The sequence below is a fragment of the Delphinus delphis genome, chromosome 2 (genome assembly GCF_949987515.2).
Source record: "Delphinus delphis chromosome 2, mDelDel1.2, whole genome shotgun sequence".
NCBI lineage: Eukaryota > Metazoa > Chordata > Mammalia > Artiodactyla > Delphinidae > Delphinus > Delphinus delphis.
This window is the reverse complement of record NC_082684.1, coordinates 13798606-13825344: the sequence shown is the minus strand read 5'-3', so window position 1 is coordinate 13825344 and position 26739 is coordinate 13798606. Positions and strand designations below refer to the sequence as shown.

General features: G+C 41.9%; 1 protein-coding gene across 7 annotated transcripts in view; it reads right to left on the bottom strand.

The window, feature by feature from the left end:
• Positions 1–26739, bottom strand: part of TTC7B (tetratricopeptide repeat domain 7B) — a 237868-nt gene that overhangs the window by 159323 nt on the left and 51806 nt on the right. For all 7 annotated transcript variants that reach the window (XM_060004050.1, XM_060004048.1, XM_060004047.1 and 4 more), the window contains 2 exons: positions 21110–21240; positions 4427–4548 (listed from right to left, as the gene is read on the bottom strand). In XM_060004050.1, the coding sequence (XP_059860033.1) occupies positions 4427–4548; positions 21110–21240 (253 nt within the window). The remainder of the gene's footprint in view (positions 1–4426; positions 4549–21109; positions 21241–26739) is intronic.

Here is a 26739-nt window from a genome sequence, read left to right as displayed (position 1 = left end):
GGCAGTTGAAAAAACAACCACTTCTATCACCGCCAGAAGGAAGACGTACTGAAGGCAAGAATGCAGAGGACAAGGCCAAGTCGCTCCAGTGCCTGGGGAGGCCAGTGCATCGAGCCAAGCCCTCTCCCTCCCCCTCCCTCCCGCCCCCAACAGGGCCTGTGGGAGCCCGTCTGCTGCTACTGTTTCTCTGAGGCCATAAACCCAGGAACCTCAGCAGCCCATGGGACGCCGCAGGCCTCATGGCCCTTCTTCCTGCCTTCTAATTCCAAGCTACACTGAGCAGGGCTGAACAGTTGCAAAGGTCAACAAGATGACTGGGGAAGTTTAAAAACTTTGAAAAGTCAATGCATAGTGCTAATTAGAGGTCTATTTAAAGCCAACAAATGCATAGTGCTGACTGACTGTAATAACACAACTCCAAAAAGCCCTCCATCCCACTTTATTCCCTGGCCTGGCTGCAGGCACGTGGGGGGCAGCCCAGAGTCTGACCATATTGCCTGACTTCCTACCTTCTCCGAGGATCTCCCACACAGAACTCCGTGATGCACCCTAGGAAAGAGGACGACCCAGCGGGTACACTTCCCAGACACTGACGCTCATCTGCCTTCTTGCTTGAATTTATCCCCACCCTCCTTGAATTAAAACCAATTCAGAACCAGGGGAAACACACACTACAATCCATTTGGCTTACCCAGTATACCTGACGTGCTGGGGCAAGAAGCAAAGCTCCTTGAAATGTCCTTGGCTACCCTTTGTTTATAAGATATAGTTCAATATTCCTAAAATAACGTGGAGTAAATAAATGGCCCCCCAAACCCAAGCTTCTCTGGCATTGTGGCCTCAAGGACTCAAGGAGGGGCAACACTTCTCAGAAGGCTGAGGGGAGCCCCAGGCTGAGGCTGTTTCTCTGCACACTGCCCAGAACACCCAGTGCTAGTGCCTCACACCAGGCGGCCCCGCCTCCTTTCTCTGAAACACTGGGGTGGCCCTCGGTGATTAGGGGTTACCCAAGCTAATTGTTACGCATCTCGAGCAGAGCTGGCTCACACCAGCAGTCATAAACGAGGGCCCTTCCTTGAAAACTCTGCTGTGTGAGGCTCTGCAGTGAAGTGAGTGACGCCTGCTTCGAGAACGTCCACTTCAGCTGGAGCCCGACCTTCCTGTGGTCCCACTTCCAGCTGGAAAGCCAGCCGGGCATCGTCATCACTGGAAGTTACAGTTTCCCCCTGCCTGTTTGCCTGACGCTGCACCAGATGCTTCCACATGCGTTCTCTTATTTGCGCCACACGCAGCTCTCTGGTTCTGGCACTATTTTACAGATAAAGAAACGGACACCCAGCGAGGAGAAGGGCTGGTCCCTTATCCGGTCCTCTGGCTCCAGCGCCCTTGCTTCCCCTCATCCGAGTGCCTACCGTGGGTGAGGAAATTCGAAAAGCTCAGAGGCAGTAGCCCTGGCCCTCTGCGGCTAACGCGCTCTGCCTCCACCCTCTGCACAGCCTCAGCAGGACGGTCTTCTCATCCACAGCAGGCCTGCTGCTGCCACCCAGAGGGATGAGAGAAACCCCCGTGAAATCGACGTGGGTGTGTGCCAAGCCAGACCACGCCCAAGGACACTGGGGCTGGGATGATGACAGGCGCTCTCTCCCTCCCAGGGGACAGGGGAGAAGGGAGAGTGAGGGGGCAACAAGGAGAGGGAGGGGAAGGGGGTGAGGCAGGAAAGAGAGGGGGAGTAAAGGAGCGGGGAGAGGGGCAGGGGGAGGAGGAGAGAAGAAGAAACGTATGATTTGTGACAGGCTGTAGATGAGACATGAGGAAAAGTGTGATGAGAAAACACCAATTCGTGGAGGCTGGGGACCATCCCCCGGCAATGTCTCATCCCGGGGTCAAGCGCTCCCTCACAAGTGAGGCTGGATGGTGGACAAGGCCACGGTTTGAAGGTTGAGCCAAGGCCCTGCACACAGCATTTCCCCTGCAGTGGGGGCAGCACTGAAAGGACTGAGGTCAGAAGCCCGGCAGCCAGGTCACCGTGCGTGTAATAGAGGCGATGCTGTTTACACCGCCAACCCCAAGGGCGGTGGTGGGTGTGGAAGATATAACGCCATGAGGATCAACGATGAAATAAAAGTACTTGGTAAACAGAAGAGGGATCTAAGGGATCAGAGCGGCCCAGGAGCTGGTCCTGGCGTCAGGTTCTTTCTGAAAGAGACCCAAGTTCACGGGCTTGGCAACTAAAAGGCTGAACATATTTAAGTGTATTTCTAAAGAAAAAGATACGCTTTACCAATTAGTAACTCTTATTGCCAAACTCATCTAAGATGCATTTTCCTAACCCTGAAAATCAGTCAAATCCTGTCAATCCCAGATATATATATTTCTAAGTTGTAGAAACACAAAAAGGGAGCGAGACGATGAAGGAGCAGAGCAAACACATTGGAAGATGGGAAGCCGCTGGTGTTTAGGGATGGCTCCCGCCTCCATTTGCCCCCACTTGCTCCGCAGAGACACTGGCGGTACGCGTCCACTGATGAATGCCCCCCGGGTGTGGCTCTTGGGCCCCGAGTGACCCACCGTGTAAGTCAGCAGCCCTGACAGCGCTTGGCATGTCCAAAACCTCCCACTGGTCTCTCTCCTTTCGTCCGTGTTTCATGGTCTCAAAACTGGCCCTCACCTCCACCTACCCACGTAACCTCTTGTTACCGCTTTAGAACACTGCAGCTGACAAGAGCCCTCCAGGGCGGCCGGCTCAATGCATCACTGGTCTTTAGAGCCCAGGGAGAAGACCAAGAGGACAAGAAGAAACGAAGAGGGGCTTCAAAATTAAGCAGTCCCTTAACTTTGACTATGTCAATGGGAACCTTCTTGAACTTGGGTAAGATAAAATGAGACATGAGCCAGTAAGCAATTCCCAGCATGTAATCCATCACCTAGTGCAAACCTCTCATCATTATTTTTTAGTTGGGTTCTGGTGGGCATCCAGAGGTTCGGGGCAAGAGGACAGAGCCCCATAGCCCCGCTTCTTCCTCCTCGACGAATAAGCTTCAAATAGGAAAATAAGTCATCCGGCCGGTCCTTATCAATCTCACACAAAACATTTTCAATAGAAGGTATTGGTTTGGGACTCCTGAAAGCCCCAGGGAAATTCATTCCGGCCTCTGGACTTGCATATCAATCACACACACTCACAGGTTAGAGGGAGGGAAAGCCAGGGTTGGAGTTTCCTCTGTGATGACACTATTTATTGTGAAGAGGGAGAATAAACAGAAAAAATATTCTACGTTCCCTCCCTTCTCTCTCTATTTATAACAGCAAAGAAACTAGAACTCAAAACTCAGTCTAGAGGACATGCACCATCACTCAGACGATCTCAATCAGTGACAGATGAGATCAAACTCAAAAGCATCTATGCCAAAGCTACCAAGCCATTCCAAACTTTGGGGTGTTTATTGCAGCCTTTTGTGGGCCCTGCCAATCTGAACCTTTGGAGCAAAGCAGGCCTTCTCCACAAACAGTTTAATAGGATTTGGAAAATAAGCATTTACTCCCCCAACAAATGGGAAACAGAAGCACGTGGCTCTGGGCAGGTGAAATCCCACTTCCATGAGCTACGCCCCAAGGTTTGAAGCTCTTGAAAATGAAGAGGGAGCAACTCCCCTGTTCAGTTATCCAATCTGCAGCTTAAAGCGCTATTGGACTATTCCTGAGGAAGGGGCCTCCCACGCACAGCCTAGGAGGAGCTACGGGGGAACCAGATACCTACTGTTGGTCTCCATGCACATCTATCCTGCAGCAAAATGTCAAAACAAGGGACAGCTGAAGAGATTTGGAAGAGTATCATTGCATTTCTCATAAGAGCAACACGAAAAGCAAAACAAGCATCAAATGCATGAGAGAGCTATCCCTTACGTGCAGGCTCTTAAGCCTTTTTAAAACTCTTTTCAAGGGCAGCTCAAGGGTAAAATGTACCTGTGTGGCATTACAGCCATGCTCGCTTTCATAAAAACCGTCTGAAATCTGGCAAATCCAGTTCTCTAAACGGATCAGCCATTCAAAGGCAGGGGATCCTGTGGGCCAGGGTTTCCGATCCATTCATTTTCCCCGCAACAAAGCAGGGAGGCCTGTGCAGTACCATCCCAGGGAGGCAAGGGAGCACAGAGCATGGGCCCCATTCCCTCCTGGTCCCGGTGCTCCACACTGTGACTCGTACTCATGGGGGGGCCTCCTCCCTCCCCCCACCTTCAAATCTCATGGGAAAGTGAGGACCCAGGTGGAGAAGAGACAAAAGAGCCTATGCTCATTCTTTTTTTGAAAAAAAATTTATATTTATATTTAAAATTGCTTTACGATAAAAACTAAACTGAAGACAGCATTATAAGGCTTTCTACTTTCCTTCTTTAGGAATTTGATTTAGAAAAAGAAGAAGGCTTACCCATTTTTGAAATAGAGGACATGGGCTCTCTGTAGTCCTGTTTCTAGGAAAAAACCTAGTTCTTGATCGTGGGGAGCAGAGCCAGGCTTAGGACTTCTGTTTTGAATATTAGAAAGTATTACCTAGAAGGGGAGAAAATCGGAAAACTAATCAGATCCACATGCAAGCCTGCCTCCTTCAAACCCTGTCTCTAAATGCGCTGCAGGACTTGAAAAAATAACTTCTGTATGCAAACATCAGTGCAAGGCACTGATGTAGAAGTGTAGCGATAAGAAAAGCAGAGAGAATGACTTCTGTGAGACAGGGAACAACTGCTAACCCCGGGCCACGTGTGGCCCTCCTGGCACTGAGGACAGGGGAGTGAAGGGTGCTGATGAGCGCACGGTGCCAGGAGAAGCATTAGAGGTGGAGTGGCTCTGCCGAAGGCCAGGATGTTGACAGAGAGGCTGAGTGACACAGAAGCCAGTCCAGCAATGGACAGAAACAGTCATCATCCACCAATGGCTGAGGTCACTGATGCGTGGCCCGTGGCTTCAGCCCTCCAGAGTTTGATGAGCTTCAGAAAGAGCTGGAAGGTGCCATGATTGGCACTGGCTCTGGAATTAACCAGAGAGGGCAAATTCACCAGGCTACAGAGCTGAGGCCTGTGGACTGGGCAGCAGCCACCTATTCTCAAGGGGAGAGTTGAGAAAAACCACCTCGACTCGCCCTCTCCCCAAACTTGACCTCTTGTCAGCAGATAACGAGGTTTTAAAGGTTGACGTGTTTAGCCCCGCCAGAAAGACTGCCAACTAGTCAAGAGAAAGGCTTGCAAGTTGAGGGGGATACAGTGAAGTGTAAACACTTAGCTATGGTTACAGAGGCTGCTCTCCTTAAACTCACAAGTCAAATAAAGCATTTATCAACCAGAAGCTACTGTGGCCCATTTTAAAACCACAGGAGTGCTCTCCAAACATGCTGCCAACATCTGCTGAGTCAGCAGCTCTCCAAAGATCCAGCTGTTAGCCAGACCCCAAATATTTTAGAGGCCTTGAAATTATTCTCCAAATGGAGCTGAAGGAATTGCTGGCTCTCTACCTTATGAGCTTTAGGGAGGGAAAAAAAAGTAGAAGACACACAATGAACAATACATTGTGGAACGAAAGCCAGGTGGGCAACCCTTGCCTTTGAACTACATCCCAGCACCTTATCAAAACTGCCTGGCTCCTTCTTGACTTAGCCCTTGGCTCTGCAAGTGCTAAGAGGTAGGTAGGTGTTCCTCCTGCCTCTGAGAACTGTCATTTTTGGCTTCACCCTCACCCATCCTCGAAGTGCTGGAGATGCACAGAGTGCGGTTCTGGGCCCTTGTCCTTCTCTGTGAAGTGTCTCTCAAGATGATCTCATCCACTCCTCAAAAATCAGCTACATGCTGCCGAATCCCAAATTTATAATCTCTAGTCCAGACTTTCCCAGACTCATATATCCAACTACTTCCTTGACATTTCCACTTGGGGGTTCAATGCTGAAACTTTAAAAAATTATCCTCCATTTGCTTTTGATAATAGTTTTAAATTTTTTTAAATGCCATGGTTATTTTAAAGTGAAAACAATGTAGTACAGTACAAAAAGAAAATTAAAAATCATCTCAAAATTCTACCACATAGAAATAGCCAGTGAACATTGATTGAACGATAACCCAGCTATCTCCATGTACGTATGTATCAAGAGGAGAGAAAGATAATCATCATTTTACAAACATTGAGATTGTTATACATACTGGTTTTAATTTTAAATTTAACAGGAGAAACTAAAGTGTGACCAAAGTAATCACTCAACCTCAGAAAAATGTGGGTTTTTTTACACATAGTTCATACATTTATGTCTCTCTAACGTTAAAAATATGTTATATTTATTACATGTATGCATGTGTGTTATATGTATGTGTATATAGACAGAAAGACAGAGACAGGGAGACAAAGAAAGAGCCAGAGAAAGGACAGAAAGTAGGTCATTCTTTTATCTACACATTTCAACACTATACAGTATCTGCTGACCCAGAACAAAAATGAGGAAACTGACATATTCATACTACCTTCTCCTTTGCCTTCTCCTCAGCCTCTTACTTTCGTTATAGTACTGTTTTTTATTGCCAAGGTACCTAACAATTATGTTCTACTCCATAATTGTTTCTCATCAGTTCTGTATCAAAATGCATTTGAGGGGCAAGATAGGGGTAGAGGATTAAGAGGTACAAACTAGTATGTATAAAATAAATATGCTACAAGGATATTTAGTACAACACAGGGAATACAGCCAATATTTTATAATAACTATAAATGGGATATAACCTTTATAAATTGTGAATCACTATGCTGTACCCCTAAAACATATAATACTGTACATCAACTATACCTCAATCAATCAATCAAATGCATTCATTGTTTCTTTAATTCTTTATTTTAAATTGATGCTTGCTTGGTGGAATACTGCCAAAAAGGGCTCGTGGATGCTACAGGCCCTGAATTCTTACAGGTGTAAGAATGTCTGTCTCTTGTCTCTGTTCCTCTAAACCTGAGACATTCAGGTATGACATTCTCAGATTTCCCACTTTCTCTCCCTCAGAACGTGGCAGACGATACTCCAGTCTTCCAGCACCGACAGTTGCTGTGGACAACTCGGAAGCCAGCCTTACTGGTCTCCCTGCAGACAATCTGCAAAGAGCAGTCCTTTTCTCCCTGAAGTCTAGAAGATCTACCAGGTGTTGTCTTGCCGTTCATCATTCTATGTCAGCTATTCTTGGAACACAGTATGAACTCTCAATCTAAAAATTCAGATCTGCAGTATCAAGTAAGGCACTGGACTCGGGCTGCCATTCTGGGTTCAAAGCCCAGCTCCACTACTATGGGCAAGTCACAGTCTCTAAAGTTTTCTCATTGGTAAAATGGAGATGGTAATAGAATTTTTCACTTAGTGAAGTCCTATGAACTAAATGGAATAATAAATGGATAGAACACTTAGCACAGTGTGTAGCAAGTGCTGAATAAAGCCTTACTTTGTTGAAGAATTTCTCTTTGATTATATAACTGCATTTTCTTATCTAGTCTGGTTTTTTCCATTTTCTTTTTCAGGAATACTAATTGTGTGCACTGTCTTAATTACTGTAGCTTTGTACAATAGAAAGTTAAAAGATTGGGAAGTGTGAGTCCCTCAACTTTGTTCTTTTTCAAGATTGTTTTGGCTCTTCTGGTCCCTTGCATTTCCATATTAATTTGTGAATCAGCTTATCAATTTCTGCAAAAAAGGCAGCTAGGATTTTAATGGGGATTGGGTTGAATTTGTAGATCAATTTGGGGAGTATTGTCATCTTAACAAATTAAGTCTTTTGTTCCATGAGTGTAGGACGCCTTTCCATTTATGTAGGTTTTCTTTCATTTCTTTCAACAGTGATTTGTAGTTTTCAGAGTATACGGTTTGAGCTTTTTATTATCCCAATGCATTTTAATCTTTTTGATGCTATTAGAAGTGGAATTACAATTTTAATTTCATTTTCAGATTGCTCATTGCTAGTGTATACAAATAAAAGTGATTTTTGTATATTGACCTTGTATCCTACAACCTTGCTGAAATCATTTATTATTTATAGTATTTTTTGTGTGAATTCCTTAGAATTTTCTATATACAAGATCATGTCATCTGTAAATATAGTTTTATTTCTTTTTTTAAAAATATTTTATTTTTTGGCTCTGTTGGGTCTCTCTTGCTGCACGCTGGCTTTCTCTAGTTGCGGCGAGCGGGGGCTACTCTTCACTGTGGTGAGTGTGCTTCTCATTGTGGTGGCTTCTCTTGCTGTGGAGCACGGGCTCTAAGCGTGCAGGCTCAGAGGGCTTCAGTAGTTGTGGCACGTGGGCTCAGTAGTTGTGGCGCACGGGCTTAGTTGCTCCACAGCATGTGGGATCTTCCCGGACCAGGGTTCAAACTCACGTCCCCTGCACTGGCAGGCGGATTCTTAACCACTGTGCCACCAGGGAAGTCCCTCCCTTTTCAATCTGGATGCCTTTTATTTCTTTTTCCTGCCTAATCTGATCTTGGAAGGAAAGCATCCACTCTTTCACCATTAGATATGTTGTTAGACATGGGTTTTCATGGATGCCTTCTATCAGGTTGAGGATATTAATTTCTTTTTTTTTTTTTAATTTTTCTTTACTTCTATTCCTAGTTTGTTGTGTGATTTTGTTATCATGGGGATTGTTGACTTTGCCAAATGAGTTCTCTGCATCTACTGAGATTATCATTATCATGTGGTTTTTGTCTTTTATTCTATTTATATGTTGTATTACATTCATTGATTTCCATACGTTAAATCAACCTTGCATTTCTGAAAAGAATCTCGCTTGCTGGTATATAATTCCTTCTCTATGCTGTTAGATTCAGTTTGCTGGTATTTTGTTGAGGATATCTGCATCTGTATTCATAAGAGATACTGGTCTCTGGGACTTCCCTGGTGGCGCAGTGGTTAAGAATCCTCCTGCCAATGCAGGGGACACGGGTTCGAGTCCTGGTCTGGGAAAATCCCACATGCCACAGAGCAACTAAGCCCGTGCACCACAACTACTGATCCTGTGCTCTAGAGCCCAAGTGCCGCAACTACTGGAGCCCACGTGCCTAGAGCCCGTGCTCCACAGCAAGAGAAGCTACCGCAATGAGAAGCCCGCACACCGCAACAAAGAGTAGCCCCCACTCACCGCGACTAGAGAAAGCCCACGTGCAGCAATGAAGACCCAACACAGCCAAAAATTAATTAATTAATTAATCAATTAATACAAAAAAAAGAGATACTGGTCTCATAGAATTAGTTAGGGAGTGTTTTACTCCTCTTCTACTTTCTGAAAGCTTCTATAGTACTGGCCTCATTTCTCCCTTAAACTGAATCTCTCTTCATTGAATTCACCAAGGAAGCCAACTTGACCTGTAGTTTTCTTTATGGGACGATTTTTAATGATAAAGTCAATTTCTTTAATTCATATAGGTACACTTGAGTTATCTATTCTTTCTTGAGTGAGCTTTGGTACTTTGTGTCTTTCAGGGAATTTGTCTATTTTCTATAAATGATCAAGTTTATTTGCATAAAGTTGGTCATAATTTTCCCTTACAGCCTTTCAATGTCTATAGATCTATAGAAGTGCCTCCTTTTTTCTGGGTATTGATAATTTGTGTCTTCTCTCTTTAATTCTTGTTCAGCTTATTAATAGTTTACACAAATTTTATTGATCTTTTCTAAGACTCCAGTTTTGGTTTCACTAGTTTTCTCTACTGTTTATCTGTTTTCTATTTCACTGATTTCTGTTCTAATCGTTCTTATTCCCTTCCTTCCGCTTATTTTGGCTTTAATTTGTTCATCTTTTTCTAGTTCCTTGAGTTGGAAATGTAGATCATTGATTTGAAATTTTTCTTCTTTTCTACTATACACATTTAATGTTATAAACTCTTCTATACATTTTGTTTTCTATATCTTGAATCGCTATTATTAGGTATACACACTTTTAGGATTATGTCTTGATGAATTGACTCCTTTTATTACATCTCCCTTTATCTCCTATAATATCCCTTGTTTCTAATTCTACTTTATGATATAATACAGTCACTCTAGCTTTGTTTTGATTATTGTTTGCATAGTGTTAATTTTACCTTTTATCTACCTATGTTTTAATATTTAAATCATTTTCTTATAGATAGAAAATCTCTGCCTTTAAATTGGGGTGCTTAGACAATTTACATTTAATATAATTATTGACATGGTTGGAATCATCTTGCTAGTTTTTGTTTTATTGTCCCATATGTTCTTTGTTCCTTTTTCTCACTTTCTTCTTTTGTTTTTTTTTGGATTGATGATTCCATTTCATTTCCACTATCAACTGGTTAATTATGTCTCTTTCTTATTTTTTACTGGCTGCCCTAGGGTTTATAATATAGATCTTTATAACATCTCTAAGTAATATTACGCCAATTCATATAGAGTATAAACACCTGATAACAATATACTTCTATTTCCTCCACTATCTTTTTTGCTATTGTTGTCACACATTTTACTTCTATATTATAAATCCCATAATACATTGTTCATATTTTTGGTTTAGGCAGTCGATTATCTTTTAAAGAAATTAAACATAAGAAAGTCTTCTTTTTTTTTTTTTGCGGTAGGCGGGCCTCTCACTGTTGTGGCCTCTCCCGTTGTGGAGCACAGGCTCTGGATGCACAGGCTCAGTGGCCATGGCTCACGGGCCCAGCCGCTCCGCGGCATGTGGGATCTTCCCAGACCAGGGCACAAACCTGTGTCCCCTGCATCGGCAGATAGACTCTCAACCATTGTGCCACCAGGGAAGCCCAACCATTTTCTCTTCAAATAGTTCTTCTGTTCCAGTTTCTCTCTCTTATCCTCTTGGGGCACCAAATACATATATGATATTTTCCCACAGCTCTTGGATGCTCTGTTCTGTTTTTTTCCCACTCTTTTTAATTTTCTTTTTGTGTTTCTCTTTGAATAATCTCTATTAACCTATCTTCATATGAAAGTTTTTTCTTAGCTCTTTCCAGTCTTCTAAAAGCTATCAAAGAAGTTCCTCATCTCTTACATCATGTTTTGTTATTTCTAGCATTTTAATTATGCTTTTTTTATAGTTTCCTTCTCCTTGTTGAAATTCCCATCTGTTCCTGCATGTTGTATATCTTTTCCATGATATCCTTTAACATATAACTCATGGGTATTTTAAAGTTCCTATCAGATAGTTCCAATACCTGGGTCATTTCTGGGTTTGGTTTTGTTTATTGCTCGTCACAGTGATTTGTTTATTCCAGTTTGTGTGTGTATATATATGTATCTTATAGTTTTTTTGTTTTTTTTTTTTTTTTGCGGTACGCAGGCCTCTCACTGTTGTGACCTCTCCCATTACGGAGCACAGGCTCCGGACATGCAGGCCCAGTGGCCATGGCCCACGAGCCCAGCCGCTCCGTGGCATGTGGGATCCTCCTGGACTGGGGCACGAACCCATGTCCCCTGCATCGGCAGGCAGACTCTCAACCACTGTGCCACCAGGGAAGCCCTTAATTTTTTATTTATTGTTGACAATTGTGTATACAGAAATAAACTGAGTTAAATAATATTTACACTTGAAAATGTGTACCCCTTTTCTCTTATCAGGCCCTAAGTGTTGGGGATTGAGTCAACCTAGTCAGTAGTTGAGCTGGAGCTGGGTTTTATTGTTTCTATAGTTACCTCCAATGCACCATGGGCTTCAAACTCCTCCAGCATTGGGCTGCTAACTGTGGGACTTGGGACTCCAGAGGGTTTTCCTCAGTGTTTCTATCCCACCCTCAGTTTTTAGCAGTCTCTGTATGCTTGCACTACAGAGGAGTTCTCTCTCCACATTCATGCCTCTTTCCCAGTAGTAGTCTGCTGTTGCGTAGTACTTGGTGCTGTGTTTGTTATGTGGCTGGTGGTGGAAGGGAGAAATTCTTGGTTCTCCTGGTCCAGCCTCAGTCTTAAGAAGGGTCTCTATACCAGAACCTCAGGGATGGGGCTCATCTTCAAGGGCCCCTTTCTGGGCATCTCCCTCCTAGCTCCTGGAATGCCTTCCTGGGACAAAAGCCATATAACTTCTACCCCAGAGAAACTTTGAGCATGATTACACTCCTAGGAGTCCAGATTCAGCCCAAAACTGAAGCCTCTATTTATCACTCCATCTTATAAATACAGCTGGTCCTGTATCCACGGGTTCCATACCTGCAGATACGGAGGGCCGACTGCACTACGCCATATTACATAAGGGACTTGAGCATCTGCAGATTTTGGTATTCACAGGGGGTCCTGGAACTAATCCCCTACAGATACCGAGGGGCGACTGTAACGTCATCCAGCCAGCTGCCCAAATCAGACACTGGGGATTGAGCCTTGAGACCTTGACACTCTCTCACATCTAATCTATTACTATTTTCCTCCTAATTATTTCTCAAATGTCTGTATATATCCATTTCCACAACCATAACTTTCATCAAAGCTACCATCACTTCCTGTTAGATTTCTACAGCAGCCTCCTAAATACAGTCTCCATGTCCTCTCTTGCACCTTAACTTCCTTTCCACCTTCCACAAGCAGCCTGAATAATTTTTTAAAACACAGTCTGGATCGTGTTACTCTTATGCTCTTTCTCACCTCTCATATATCAGCTTGATTGTCATTTCTCAGAAGGGCCTTCCCTGAGCACTAACATAAAGCAGGCCTGCCTCTATTATTCCCTCCCACAGCATCCTATTCTATTCCTTCAATGCATTTATTAATTTTGTGTGTGTGTGTGTGTGTGGTACACGGGCCTCTCACTGTTGTGGCCTCTCCCGTTATGGAGCACAGGCTCCGGACGCGCAGGCTCAGCGGCCATGGCCCACGGGCCCAGCCGCTCCGTGGCACGTGGGATCCTCCCGGACCGGGGCACGAACCCGTGTCCCCTGCATCGGCAGGCGGACTCCCAACCACTGCGCCACCAGGGAAGCCCTATTAATGTATTTTTTACTTGATTATTGGCTGTCTCCCTCCATGGTGCTGCACCTTCTGCAAAGTCAGGGGCCATGTCTATTCCATTTACTAATATATCCAGTGTCTACTGCAGTGTCTGGGACAGGGTAAGCATTCAATATACATAGTAAATGTAGTAAATGAATAAAACACATAGTAAATGAATGAATGAATAAATTTGCAGGGCCAATAAGAAATGCAAGGAAAAAAGCAATAAGAAAATAACCTATTCTGCATTAGGCACTATGTAGGTACATAGACTATCTCATTTATTCTCCCACAAAAACCCACTGAGACGCACACTATTACCCTCTCTTTACTGAAGGTGAAACTGAGACTTTGCTCCACTGAGCAAGCTGCCCAAATCACATGGCTAACGAGTGCTAAGGCTGGTGTTGAAACTCAGGTCTACCTGACTCTGCAGTCTGACTCCTCTCCCTTTGTCCTATTAGTCTGCATTTGCTTGCAGAACAAAGTCCAAAAGACAAGGTCAGGGCTGCCAGGATGAGTCAGGATGGGAAAAATGCAAGGTGGATGAGAGAGGGAATAGCTTAACTCAGAGTTTGCCCTGAAGTCTAAGCATCTTGGATTTAATCCCTTCCTCACAAAGAGCCTCTAACACATGGGCCTGGGCAGGAGCATTGTTTGGCAGTGTTGAAGCCACCACTTTTTCTGTGGATAAACACTTCCCTGTGAGAGGACTGCCAACAAGTATCCTTAACAAGTACAGCCTGCTTGGGCAAAAGCACACACCCAACACCTGAGGAAGCATGACAGAAAGTGGGCTGGGGCCAAAGATTTTAGGTCAAAAGGCCCAGGTTCAAGGTCTGGTTCTGACATTCCTCACCACTTGTGGACTTAGGACAACTCCTTTGATCTCTCAGATCTTCACTGTTTTCATCTGATTAATGGGGATAATAATATATACCTACATAATTGTTATGAACTGCAAATGAGAAACTCAATGAGCATGTAAACACTATAACCCTTACTGGAGATATATTAAAGTATCACCTTCAAGTAGGAACAAAATAAGGATACTTTCCACCACCTTTATAATAACATTGTTTTAGAAAAGTCTGGAGATAGGGCATGAAAGAGAGATAAAGTGGAAAACACTAGAAAGGAAGAAAGAATAATGACAAAAATCATTCCTCTGCCATATGTTCATAGCCTTAGAAAAATGAAAAGAAACAACTCTATTTTTATGGAGGAGTTCAGTATCGTGGCTGATAACCCTGTATTCCTATCCTTGTCAGCCTTCAAGGTTCAGCTCAGGTGTCATCTCTTCCAGGAGCCATCCCTGAACTTCCGCACAGGTCCAAGACCCTTCTCTGGGCTTGCAGAATTCTCTGAGCGTTCCCCACCAAAGCAGCCCACGTGCTGTTTATGGACCTGTGTCCTCAGAAAACAGTAAGTTTCCTGAGGACATGCTCTGTGGCTTATTTCTTCTAGTGCCCCTGGTGTCAAGCACAGTGTGCAGAACAAAGAAGGCGCTCATTAAATATTTTTGTAATTGAATTTTAAAAACCAAAGCATTGCTATATGTGAAAATACAATGAAAAAAAATGATCCTATACGCGAAGCAATACAAATAGAAAAGATCTGCGAATACAATCCATCTACTGAAGTCTGTAAAACAAAAATCTTGCAAAATGGAAAGAGGTATCATGGTCACAGGTGAGTAAAGACTAAATATAATTCTCCAAACCAATGTATAGCGTTAATAAAAATTTGACCAAATCCCAATTATTCTAAAATGCATCTAGAAATACCAACAGAAAAGGACAAAGGGTATTCTGAAAAATAAGTAGTTACTAATCCCTTCAGATGTTAAAATATATCATAAAGAAGCACTTATTAAACAGTGTCACACTGGTGCAATATAAGATTAGCAGAACAAAACAGGAAAGTTCAGAAATGACTGTTGTGTCTAAAATTTTATTAAATGACTTAAAATACATAACAGAAAATATGAAAAAAGAAAGATAAGATCATCTTAAAGTGGTACTGAAGTTTGAGGAAAACATTAGAGTCATATCTAATATCATACACCAAAATAAATCTCTCCAACAAGATTTGAAAATTAAAAGTTTTTTTTTTTAAAATGGAAAATGGTTGAAAACTTTTTATATCCTAGAGAAGATTTATCTCAGTACTTCAGCTTTAAAACAATGAAATAAGTGTAATAAAAAGATAATCAGATTCAACTAATATATATAATAGGTTTAAAATGTATGAACAATTTAGAAATGGAAAAGTACTGAGTGGGAAATCATTCAGAGCAAACATAATAATGGGTTAACATATTTATGGTATAAAAGCTTTATTCAAATTATAAAAATAATACGACATCTTAAAACCAGAGAGAAAGTATAAACAAACAAAAAGGAAATATAACAAGGTTAAACATAAAGTTATCATATGACCCAGCAATTCCACTCCCAGGAATATACTCAAGAAAAATGAAAACATTTGTCCACATGAAATCTTATATACAAAAAGTTATAGCAACATTATTATAATAGCCCAAAGTAGAAACAACCCAAATAATAAACGATAAAATAATGAATGGATAAACATAATGCAGTATCGCCATACAATGGCATATTATTTGGCAATAAAAAGAAATGAAGTACCGATGCGTGCTGCAACATGAGAACATTACGCTGAGCCAAAGAAGCCAGTCATAAAAGACCACATGTTGTATGGTCTGATTTACAGGAAGTGTCTAGAATATACACATCTATAGAGACTGGAGAAATTGGAGGTAAATAGGGAGTGACTGCTAATGCGTACAGGGTTTCTTTTGGGGGTGATGAAAATGTTTTGAAATTAAGTATTGGTGATGGTTGCACAACTCTGTGACTATATTAAAAACCACTGACTTGAATACTTTAAATGGGTAAATTCTATGGTATGTGAATTATATCTCAATAATGCTGTGATTTTAAAAAAAGAAAAGAAATATAGCTAGTAAGCAAATAGATGGAAAAAATTTCAACCTGACTGATAGTCAAAGAAATGCAGGCCAAAATGGCAAAGTACTGTTTTCACCTAGCAAATCAGCAAAGTAACTTAGAAACAAATGCAACCCCGTCAAGATTGCGAAGCAACCACTACTCTCCTGTATGGCCAAAGGTATAAGATGTTAGTATGACTTGTAGGAAGCAATTGGATACAATATATAGTAACGAGAATGTTAAAAATGTCCCGACTTCTGGGAATTTGCCCTTAGGAAACAAAGCAAAACAAGGGAAAAGCTACCTGAAGGAAGCTGGCACCAGAGCAGTATAAAAACAGGCTATACCCAACTATAAGTGAATTATACCATAGAGGCCATCCACTTGGTAAAATATTACATAACCATGACAACACTTTGAAGTTTTGATGTAATCTTGAGTGAAAAAAGACAGATATAGGCCCCTTTAATGCTATAAAATTATGAGGGCAAAGACTGACCAAGAACATACAAAAGTAAAAATAAGCTACTGTTCTTTTCTGGTTTCCAGGCTTTTCTAACTCAGCTTTAAGTGTGCTGTAGCCTCCTTTCCCAGCCAGTCAGATGGCAGCCTCAAAGTCGGAGCAACATACTGGCCAGTCAGTTTCTTGACATTTCTTTAAGGAAGTAGTTTATTCAGATGCACTACATTAAGCCATGACCTATAACCTGCTGCTTCAGCTTAAGTGAAAAGGCAGGGATTGGGAAGGAGAAGAGAAGGGAGAATCCATCTTTTTTTCATGGTCTCATGTTTTAGACCCTCAAGCACAGCCACATGGACCTCCAGAGTCACACCCTGCCTTCCGTGTCAGTAGCCCTGAGTTCTTTTCTTAGGACATCTTGTTTGAGTTCAAGACACATAGTAACCTTAATCTAATCCAGTTGTGAATCCAACGTCTCAGCTGTGTCACTGCAAGTTCTTCCTGTGGGGGGGACAGAATCCACTCAAGGACTGACCACGATGACCAGTGAACGGCTCCTGATGAACAGATGAAGTCTAGGCTGGGCCCTGCAACATTTGGGCACCAGCTATTTCTCAACACTTCAACGCTGAAACAGCCCATGAAAAAAACTATGGGTGTCCCATAATTTAGCATTAACTTCTTTTCTAAAATAGGGTGTAAAGAAATGAACTGTCAGCAGAAGGTAAGGTTCCACCCTGGCGTGGCTTCTGCTCAAGAAAGCCATACCCAGCTGGCTGGCTGATGCATGCAAAGGACAGAGACAGGATGATTTCATTTGCCAAAAGCAGGGCTCATATTATGATATTCGAGGGTGAAGTCATCTTTATTCCTATCATTGCACCTTTAGAAGCTTCTTGTGGGGCAGATAACTTTATTTACTGTTGGTGTAATGCCACCATCCAAAGATAAACTAATCAAGGTCAACCTATGTCATGTCCATCTATTCTAATTTGGTTTACTTGATTAAATTATTCTATATGCATAATTTTGGAGGTATTTTTCATTCCCCTTCAGAGAACAAACTATCAGAGAAAATTATTAGCAGATGTCTCTGTGACCCTAATGTAACAAGGACAACACTAAACAAATATTCAATGCACACGGCTTTCAGGTATTCAAATTTCCTTTGGCCCTGCCTCCCTGTTTGGAACAAGGAGGGAGAACAGTACATGGAAAGCTCCTATCATACTGGGTGGAGAACACTGGTGGCTCACTGGTTTTCTTCCCCAGACAAGTAAGGCAGTATTAATCCCGCCATGAAAATGGAAAGCTGAAGCACACAGATATAAACGATTGGACCAAGGTCAAACAGCCAGGGTGAACAGAGATTCAGAACCCGGATATGATATGGGGACTCTAGGCAAGATGGTGTTCCATTAGCTTCCAGGCAAGAAATGGAAAACCAAATTCTCCTGAAAAAATTACTCCATAAATATCTCTTTAAAATTATTTAACACTTTTAATAAAACAGCATGTCTAAAATACTCCGTATTTTCATCTAAATATCTGAAATCTTCGAAGGTGAGGAAAGATTCCACCGCCAGGTGACACAGGAACAGATAATGACAATAAAACGAACATTTAATGTGTGCTAAACATGTACTGGGAACAACATGAGTTGACCCAATTTATGCTCACATCAGCCTTACAGCTATTATTATTGCTATTTTACAGCTGAGGTTCGGAGGCACAGAGAGGTTGAGTAACTTGCCTGATGTTCCACAGCTAAGAGGTGGCAAGGCCAGGATCCCAACGCTGGCGTCACTTAACCCCTGGGCCCTGCTGCCTCTCCCAACTTAACTTAGCCGCCTGGAGGGGAAGCCAAGGTCAGCCCCCTTTCTGAAGAGCCCCCGCCCTTCAGGAAACAAACAACACTAACGTTGCTAAACATACCCACTCTTAGAGAAACTAGAAGAGGAATGCGGCTGCAGCAGAAACAAATCGATGGTTCCAGATTATGAAAAAACATTTTCCACAATACTCCAAACTGTGCTCAAAAGTTCTCCTCAAATTTTATCCTTGCTAGTGAATGACATTAAGAGGCAACACATAAATAAAATGCCAAAAGGTCCCGGCAAACAGAAGTTTCTTCGCTTTAGAATGGCTGGGAAATGAGGGGAAAAACCACCGAAAGACTGTCTTTGCCCAGCAGAACAAACACAGGAACAGTGTGTGGGGTTTTCTACTTAAAGGGCTACCTACCCAGAAAAGCAAAGCACTATTTACCTAAGCTTGCCCCAGTCTTTTGCTTCCTTCAGATTTTATTTTCCTAACATTTGTTTTCAATTTAGCATAATTCTTAAAAGTCACTTAAGTTAAAGGAAGAAAAAAAAGGCCAAACAGGTATCTTCCTCTGCATGGCATCATTGTCTTGCCTCATAAAAACCCCTGAACTTCCACCAAGCCCAGTGGTCACTTAAGGAAGGTCATTTTTCCCCTAGACTTCTAATTAGTCACAGATAATTTATTGAGCATCTACTACAGTCAAAACAGATGTTTCATTCATTCAATCTCTCTCATTGCTAATATCCCAGCTTCCTGGATCTGGGGAGACCCAAAGTGGTTTCCCATGAAGGAAAACTCAGACTGGAAAATCAGAGCCAGAAATGTGAAAGTCATCTAATATATACCCTGAAATTGAACCATACACTGAGTGAGGCTGCTTCCCCACACTACTAAGAGCTATGGCTTGCTTGGTCAAATACTTATTGAGCACTTTCTACATATAAGGGTGTAAGAAACTGCGGGGTTCCACATTTATTGGCAGTGGCCTGGGATAATGAAGTAAGTGATGCTGAACTAGGTGTCAGAAGAGCTGAGTTCTAATCTTAGCTTTGGCCCTAACTTCCTGTGTGTCCTTGGGGGTCTCCCTTTCTGGGCCTCCATTTTTTTCTCAAAATCTAACATCCTATGATCACTGTTTCCTCAAAACCACGAAAAATATTTATTTTAAATCCTACGATTATGAGAGTCTCCTTTCTGGTCTGGCTAAAGAACCCAGTGGTGAATAGGTGGTTATAAAGGAACACAACAGGAAGTACATCTAGATCTGCCAATTCCCACATCATTAAAGACACACATAACAGATGAACCTCCTTTCTCCCAGCCAGGAGAAGGCAGCCCCAGCATGACAACAGAGAGTAAAATGCAAAATAAGGTCCTCTAAGTGGCAAGGACTGTGGGGTCCACAAGAACAGCTTAGCTGGCATAAGCAGACTTCTCAGCTGCCCAGCACTGGCCATCAGGGAGGTAGACAAAGAAAATCATGCAGATTTTAAAATCAAGCTGCATGATCATTTCTCTAAAGATCGTACCATCAGTTCTGAATAACAAATAATTCCTTTCTCATAGAACAACATTTTGGCAAGACAGCCAAATATATTCCTGAATTCCTGGATATCGCGAACCATGATGTATAAAACATTCTGGTATGGGCCAGGCCAGACACCACTCCCATCATCCTCTCCCCCTCTTCTCTGTGGCTCTCACCCTACTCTCCCTGCTCTTGAAAGGTAATTCTGATCCTTGCCACCCACATCAACACACTACAAAAAGATTTCTATGAAAGAAACTACTTCCAGTCTGTACACTTATAAAATAACAAAAACTATCAAGACTTTGGTAGTCCCTCTCTATTCTAATCCTTAAGGAAACAGAGAACCCATAAGTTGATGGGAAACAAGATTCTGACCATTTTCAAAAAGTCTCACAGAACTTCTACTCATTTTAAACAATCTCACAGGATGCACCTCTGGGTCCGAAAGGGGAAATATCAGGACCGAGCCTTGGTTAGAACACCAGGAAGCTCTGCAAGGGGCGGACTTGACTAGGAGCTATTGTTTTTAGGAAAAATAAGTGTCAATTACCAAGAATCCAATTCATTTCTGAATCTGGGCTAAATGCCTTTATTTAAAGGACCTTTTACAATGCCCACAAGAACTTCATGAAGTAGGAACCATTATCATGCTCCTTTTACAGATAGGAACATTAACGCTGAGAAGTGAAGGAGGTAACTTAGTGAAGAGCAGAGCCAAAGACAGCGATCCTTCTGAACAGACAAATTGCCCAAGCTCCCCAGCCTCATCCAGCCTTCAACGTCCTCTGTCTGAGGGCGTGAGCTCAGGGTGCCTTGCTCACTCGTTCTCTCCTCAGATGGCCCTCTGATCAGCTTCTGGTTTCATTCCCCACAGCAGAGGCAAACCACTGACTGCTGGGAGAAAACCATCCCAGATGGTCTCAAGGAACACAGCCTGCTCCAAGCAGGTTGGTTGAGAGTCCCCAGCAGCCCTTTGGCATGACCATTGAGGTAAAGCCTCCCAAACTCCAGATGTACCCTGTGTTGGTACAGAATCCACACAAGTACAAAGGAAGCTCAACCTGTTTTGCCTATGAGAACAGGAATGAGTAGCCAGCTTCGGGGCACTGAGGGTATAAACAGATGCATAGTGTCATTTCTGCTCAGAGGATGTTAAAATGGTTCCCAAACACTGACGCATCTATTTTCACAAGGTGCCGCATTTACCACCATATTCTCCATAGCATTAAAGAACAGAAGCAAAGCTTTGCACCCAGAGACAGACAAGCTGAAGGCTTCCAGAGGCTGACCACAGTTCTGTGAGATCTGATTTGAAATTTTAAAAACTTATCAACTGAACGAACACATGGTCCTCACTTACCCTTTCTATCTCTTGGAGGTACAGGAGTGCAATGTCCCCTGCCTTCTCGTAACACGTGATGACGTCCTGTTCCCGATCCACAAGGAGATTACTGGTAGAAGAAGAAATAGGCAACTTCTCTAAACAAAGTCCTAAAAAAAAAAATCAACATACAAAAACTGGGTAAGTTGTTTTTCATGGGGCTTAATTTTTTTTTTTTTTTTTTTTTGCGGTACGCGGGCCTCTCACTGCTGGGGCCTCTCCCCGCTGAGGAGCACAGGCTCCAGACGCACAGGCTCAGCGGCCATGGCTCAGCGGGCCCAGCCGCTCCGCGGCACGTGGGATCTTCCCGGACCGGGGCACGAACCCGTGTCCCCTGCATCGGCAGGCAGACTCTCAACCACTGCGCCACCAGGGAAGCCCCATGGGGCTTAATTTTTTAATATTGCGCTAGAGGGCCAGATAATATTAGAGAAGCAGATACTCTGCCCTCTCTCTTTAAGGACAAAAGGGAACAGCAAAATGGAGTACCAAAAAGAATATCCATAAGTTTCAGATGAAGGAGGCCCCTATATATACAGAAAGCACCATTTGACTTTGATATCCAGGTTGAGAATTTGATCGGGTACTTCACCATGATTCCATTCAGATCTAACAGAGCTTCTCATTCAAGTATGTCTCAAGGTCCTTAAAGAATTTTTTAAAGTAAGTACAGGTAGGCTCACAGCACAATACTAGGTACAGAGTATCTTCTGTCCCATGATGTACACTTAACCGATTGAACACAAAACATTTCTAAATGCTCTCAGGAGCCTCAGTTACCAGGAAAATCTTCCAACTCTCAGCCCTAGAGTTCTGTAGTGATGACAACACCCCAAGCCACCTCTCAGTTCCAGGCCAAGAAAACACCCAGAACATTGCTGTGTGGGCACATCTTGGGAGATGGAGGGGTTACTCTTTGCCAAGAGAGAGTTCAGGGCTGGGACGGGATATGAAAGCATGAAAGACTGAGAAACAACAATGCTGAGAGGAGCAGCTGTTGTGTAAACCGAGCACCAACCTCAGCCCCTGCTCTGGGCAACCAGGCTGGGGCACGTCGGGCTCCAGGTCCCCGCCTGCAATTGGAGGCAGAGAGGGAGCCCCGCGGGGAGGGTTTCTGCTGTGTCAAGTGCCCTGGGGTACCGGGAAACACACACTGCACACGTTCACTCCACGCACGAGGGTGCGAGAAGCTTCAATGCGGACACAGTCCGGCTCTGCAGCTGGAAGGGGCCAGAGAGGTCCCTGGGAAAGCCACTCATTTTATAGACGAAGAAGCTGAGAGCCATCATGGTAAAGTAAGCGACTTGCCCAAAACCTGACAGGCAGTTAACAGCACAGCAGGAATGAGAACCCAGGTCTGGGGCCTCCCAAGCAACACCTGTCAAGTGAGCTGCTGGCTTTCAGAGCAGACACCACCGCAGAGGGGACCAAACACACCAAACGCCAGCAAGTGACCCAGAGCCTCCCATGCATCACTCTGAGAAGGGCCTCCTCCAAGGTGCTCTTATCAAACTGTGACAGTCCCTCCAGGCTGTAGAAGGTGATAGGAGGTGGTCGTACTGCATGGGAAGGAGAAACCACTTCCATCCACAGGGAGCCCACAGCTGAGGACAGTGTGCCGGGGAGCTCAGAGGTGACCACGTTGTCACAGAAGGTGCGGATCGGCCAAAGATTTTGTTACTGTTTAACAGCTATATTGAGGTTGCGCTTTTTTAATGTTTCATCATGATTTCTTTTGTTTTTATTGACTCTTACTTTTTATTAACTAAAGCCCATCGTTTACATTAGGGTTCACTCTTAGGGTTGTGAAGTTCCATGAGTTTTAACAAATGCATGGTGTCATGTATCCACCATCACAGCATCGTACAGAATTGACTCACTGCCCTAAAATTGTGCTCTATCCCTCTAGCCCTCCTCCTGAACCCGTGGCAACCACTAATCTTTTTACTGTCTCTACAGTTTTGCTTTGTCCAGAATATCATATAATTGCAATCATCCAGTAGGTAGCCTTTTCAGATTGGCTTCGTTCACGTAGAAATATGCTTTTAAGCTCCCTTCATGTCTTTTTGTAGGCAGATAGCTAACTTCCTTTTGTCGTTAAATAACATTCCATTTATTCATTATTTAAAGGCACCACGGTTGCTTACAAGTTTTGGCAATTATGAAGAAAGCTACTATAAACATTCACGTGCAGGTTTTTGTGTGGACACAGACTTCAACTCAATTGGGTAAATACCAAGAAGGGGAACTGGTGGATTGTATGGTGAGAATGTGTTTGTAAGAAATAGCTAAATAAATATATTTAATTTACAGATAGCTTTGTAAGAATAAATATTATTGGGTTGGCCAAAAATTTTGTTTGGGTTTTTCTATCAGATCTTATTTTTAGCTTTATAAGGAACTACTAAACTGTCTTCCAAAGTGGCTGTACTATTTTGCATTCCCGCCAGCAATGAATGAGAGTTCCTACTATTCAGCATCCTTGTCAACACTTGGTGTTATCAGTTTTTTGAATTTTAGTCATTCTAGTATGTATAGGGGTGTCTCACTGTTGTTTTAACTTGCAGTTCCCTAATGGCATATGATATTGATCTTTTCTTACGCTTATTTGCCACCTGTATACCTTCTTTGGTGAAACGTCTGGTCAGATCTTTTGCCCTTTTTTCGATTCAGTTGTTTGTTTTCTTACTGTTGACTTTTGAGTTCTTTGTATATTTTGGATACGTGTCCTTTATCAGATATCTATTCTGTAAATATTTTCTCGCAGTCTGTGACTTTTCATTCTCTTAACAGTGTCTTTCACAGAACAGAAGTTGTTAATTTTAATAAAGTCCAACCTATCAATTTTTTATTTCAAGGATTGTGCTTTTGGTGTGGTCTCTAAAACGCCACTGCTAAATCCAAGGTCACCTAGGTTTTCTCCTATGGTATCTTCCAGAAGTTTTATAGTTTGGCATTTTACATTTAGGTCTACAATCCATTTTGAGTTGATATTTGTGAAAGGTATAAGGTTTTTGTCTATATATATATATATGTATATATATATATATATATATACACACACATATATATATATATATATATATATATATATATGTGGCATGTGTATGTTCGTTTGTTCCAGCACTATTTGTTGAAGAGACTACCTTTCCCCATTGAACTGCCTTTGCTCCTTTGTCAAAAATCAGTTGATTATAGTCGAGTAGGTCTATTTCTGGGCTCTCTATTCTGTTCCACTGATTTTTTTGGTCTATTCTTTCACCAATATTATGTGTCTGGATTACCAGTATACAGTATATGATTTTTTAAAAATAGCTCTACTGAGAGATAATTTACATGCTATAAAATTCACTCATTTTAAGTAAAATTCAACATTTTTTAAATAAACTCATAGAGTTGTACAACCATCAACACAATCCAGTTTAAGGACATTTCCATCATCCCCAAATGATCACATGATTGACTGCCCAAATCAATCTCTATTCTCAGCCCCAGCCTCAGGCAACTGTCAATCTGCTTTCTGTCTCTGTAGATTTACCTTTTCTGGACACTTCATAAAAACAGAATCATATAATATCTGGTCTTTTGTGTCTAACTTCTTTCACTTAGCATAATGTTTTCAATGTTCCTCCAAGTTACAGCAATACTCCATTTCTTTCTACTGCTGTATGGATATGGTGCATTTTATCTGTCCATTTGCCAGTAATGGGCATTTGGGTTGCTTCCTTTTTGGCTATTATGAATAATGCTGCTATGAACATTCAGGTATAATTTTCTTGTGTGAACATATATTTTTAATTCTCTTGGGTAAATACCTAGAAGTGGAATTGTTGGGTCAGATAACAAATTCACTTTTAACTGTTTAAAAAACACTTGTTTTCCAAAGTGGCTATACCATTTTACATTCCCACCAGCAACTTATGAGGATTCCAGTTTCTCCACATTCCTGTCAATACTTGCTCTTGTCTGACTGTTTTGTTATAGCCATCTAAGTAGGTGTGAAGTGGTATCTCATTGTGGTTTTGATTTGCATTTCCATAATGACTAATGATACTGACTTTTCATGTGCTTATTTGTTATCCATACATCTTCTTTGGTGAAATGTCTATTAAAATCAGTATTGAGTTTTCTGACCTATGCACAGAGTATGTCTCTTCATTTATGTAGGTCTTCTTTACATCTCTGAGCAATGGTTTGTAGCTTTCAGTGTGCATGCCTTGCAAACCTTTTGTTAGATTTAAGTATTTCATATTTATTATGCTGTTGTAAGTGGTATTGTTTTAATTTTCATTTCCTTTTGTTCATTGCTAACATATAGAAATACGATAGATTTTTGAATAGTGATCTTATATTCTGTACCCTTGCTAAATTCACTTATTAGTTCTACACAATCATGTTGTTTGCAAATAAAGACAGTTTTACTTCCCCCTCTCCAATCTGGATGCCTTTATTTCTATTTATTGCCTTTTTGCCTTATTGCACTGTCAAGAACCTCCAGTACAACACTGAATAGAAATGGTAAGAGCAGACATCCTTATCTTATTACTGACCTAAGGGAGAAAGCACTTAGTCTTTCACATGAAGTTTGATGTTAACTATCAGATTTTCATAGATGCCCTTTATTAGGTTGAGGAAGATCCCTTCTACACCAATTTTGCTAAGAGTTTATATCAAAAATGGATGTTGGATTTCCTCAAATCCTTTTTCTGTGTCTATGGGTTGTTCTCTTTTATTTAATCTGGTGAATTAAATCGACTGATTTTCAAATATTAAACCAAACTTCCTTTCCTGAGATAAACCCTATTGACCATGATGTATTAGCCTTTTTTAATATTTTTAGATTTGATTTGTTAAATTTCTGCTTGGAATTTTTTCATCTATGTTCCTGAGGAATATTTGTCTACAGATTCCTTGTAATGTCTCTGTCTGGTTTTGGGATTAGGGTAAGTCTTAACCTCATAAAATGACTTGAGAAGTATTCTCCTCCCTTCAGTTTCCTGGAAGAGTTCGTGTAGAATTACTATTTTGTTCTTAAATGTTTGGTAGAATTTACCAGTAAAGCCATCTGGACCTGGAGTTTTCTGTGTGGAAGCTTTTTAACTATAAATTCCATTTCTTTGATATACGGTTGTTCAGATAATCTCTTTGTTCTTAAGTGAGCTTTGGTAGTTTACATCTTTTAAGTAGTTTGTCCATTTCTTCTGTGTTGTCAAATGTATTGGTATAGTGTTGTTTATAATGCTCCCTGATCCTTTTAGTATTTGTAGAATCTCTAATGGTGACATCTCTCTCATTCCTGATGTCGGCAGTTTGTGTCCTCTATTTTCATCCTGAACAGTCTAACAGTTTATCAGTTGAACAGTTGAAATTCTCATTGAGATTTTTGATTTCATTGACTTTGGTTTCATTGATTTTTCTCTATTATTTTCCGGTTTTCTACTTCATTTATTTCTGTTCTGATCTTTATTATTTCCTTTCCTCTGCATACACTGGACTTAATTTTTTCTTCCTTTTCCAGTTTCTTAGGGTGGAAGCCAAAGTATACATCTGAGACCTTTTTCCTTTTCTAATATATGCACTTTGTGTGATAAATTTCTCACCAAGTAGTT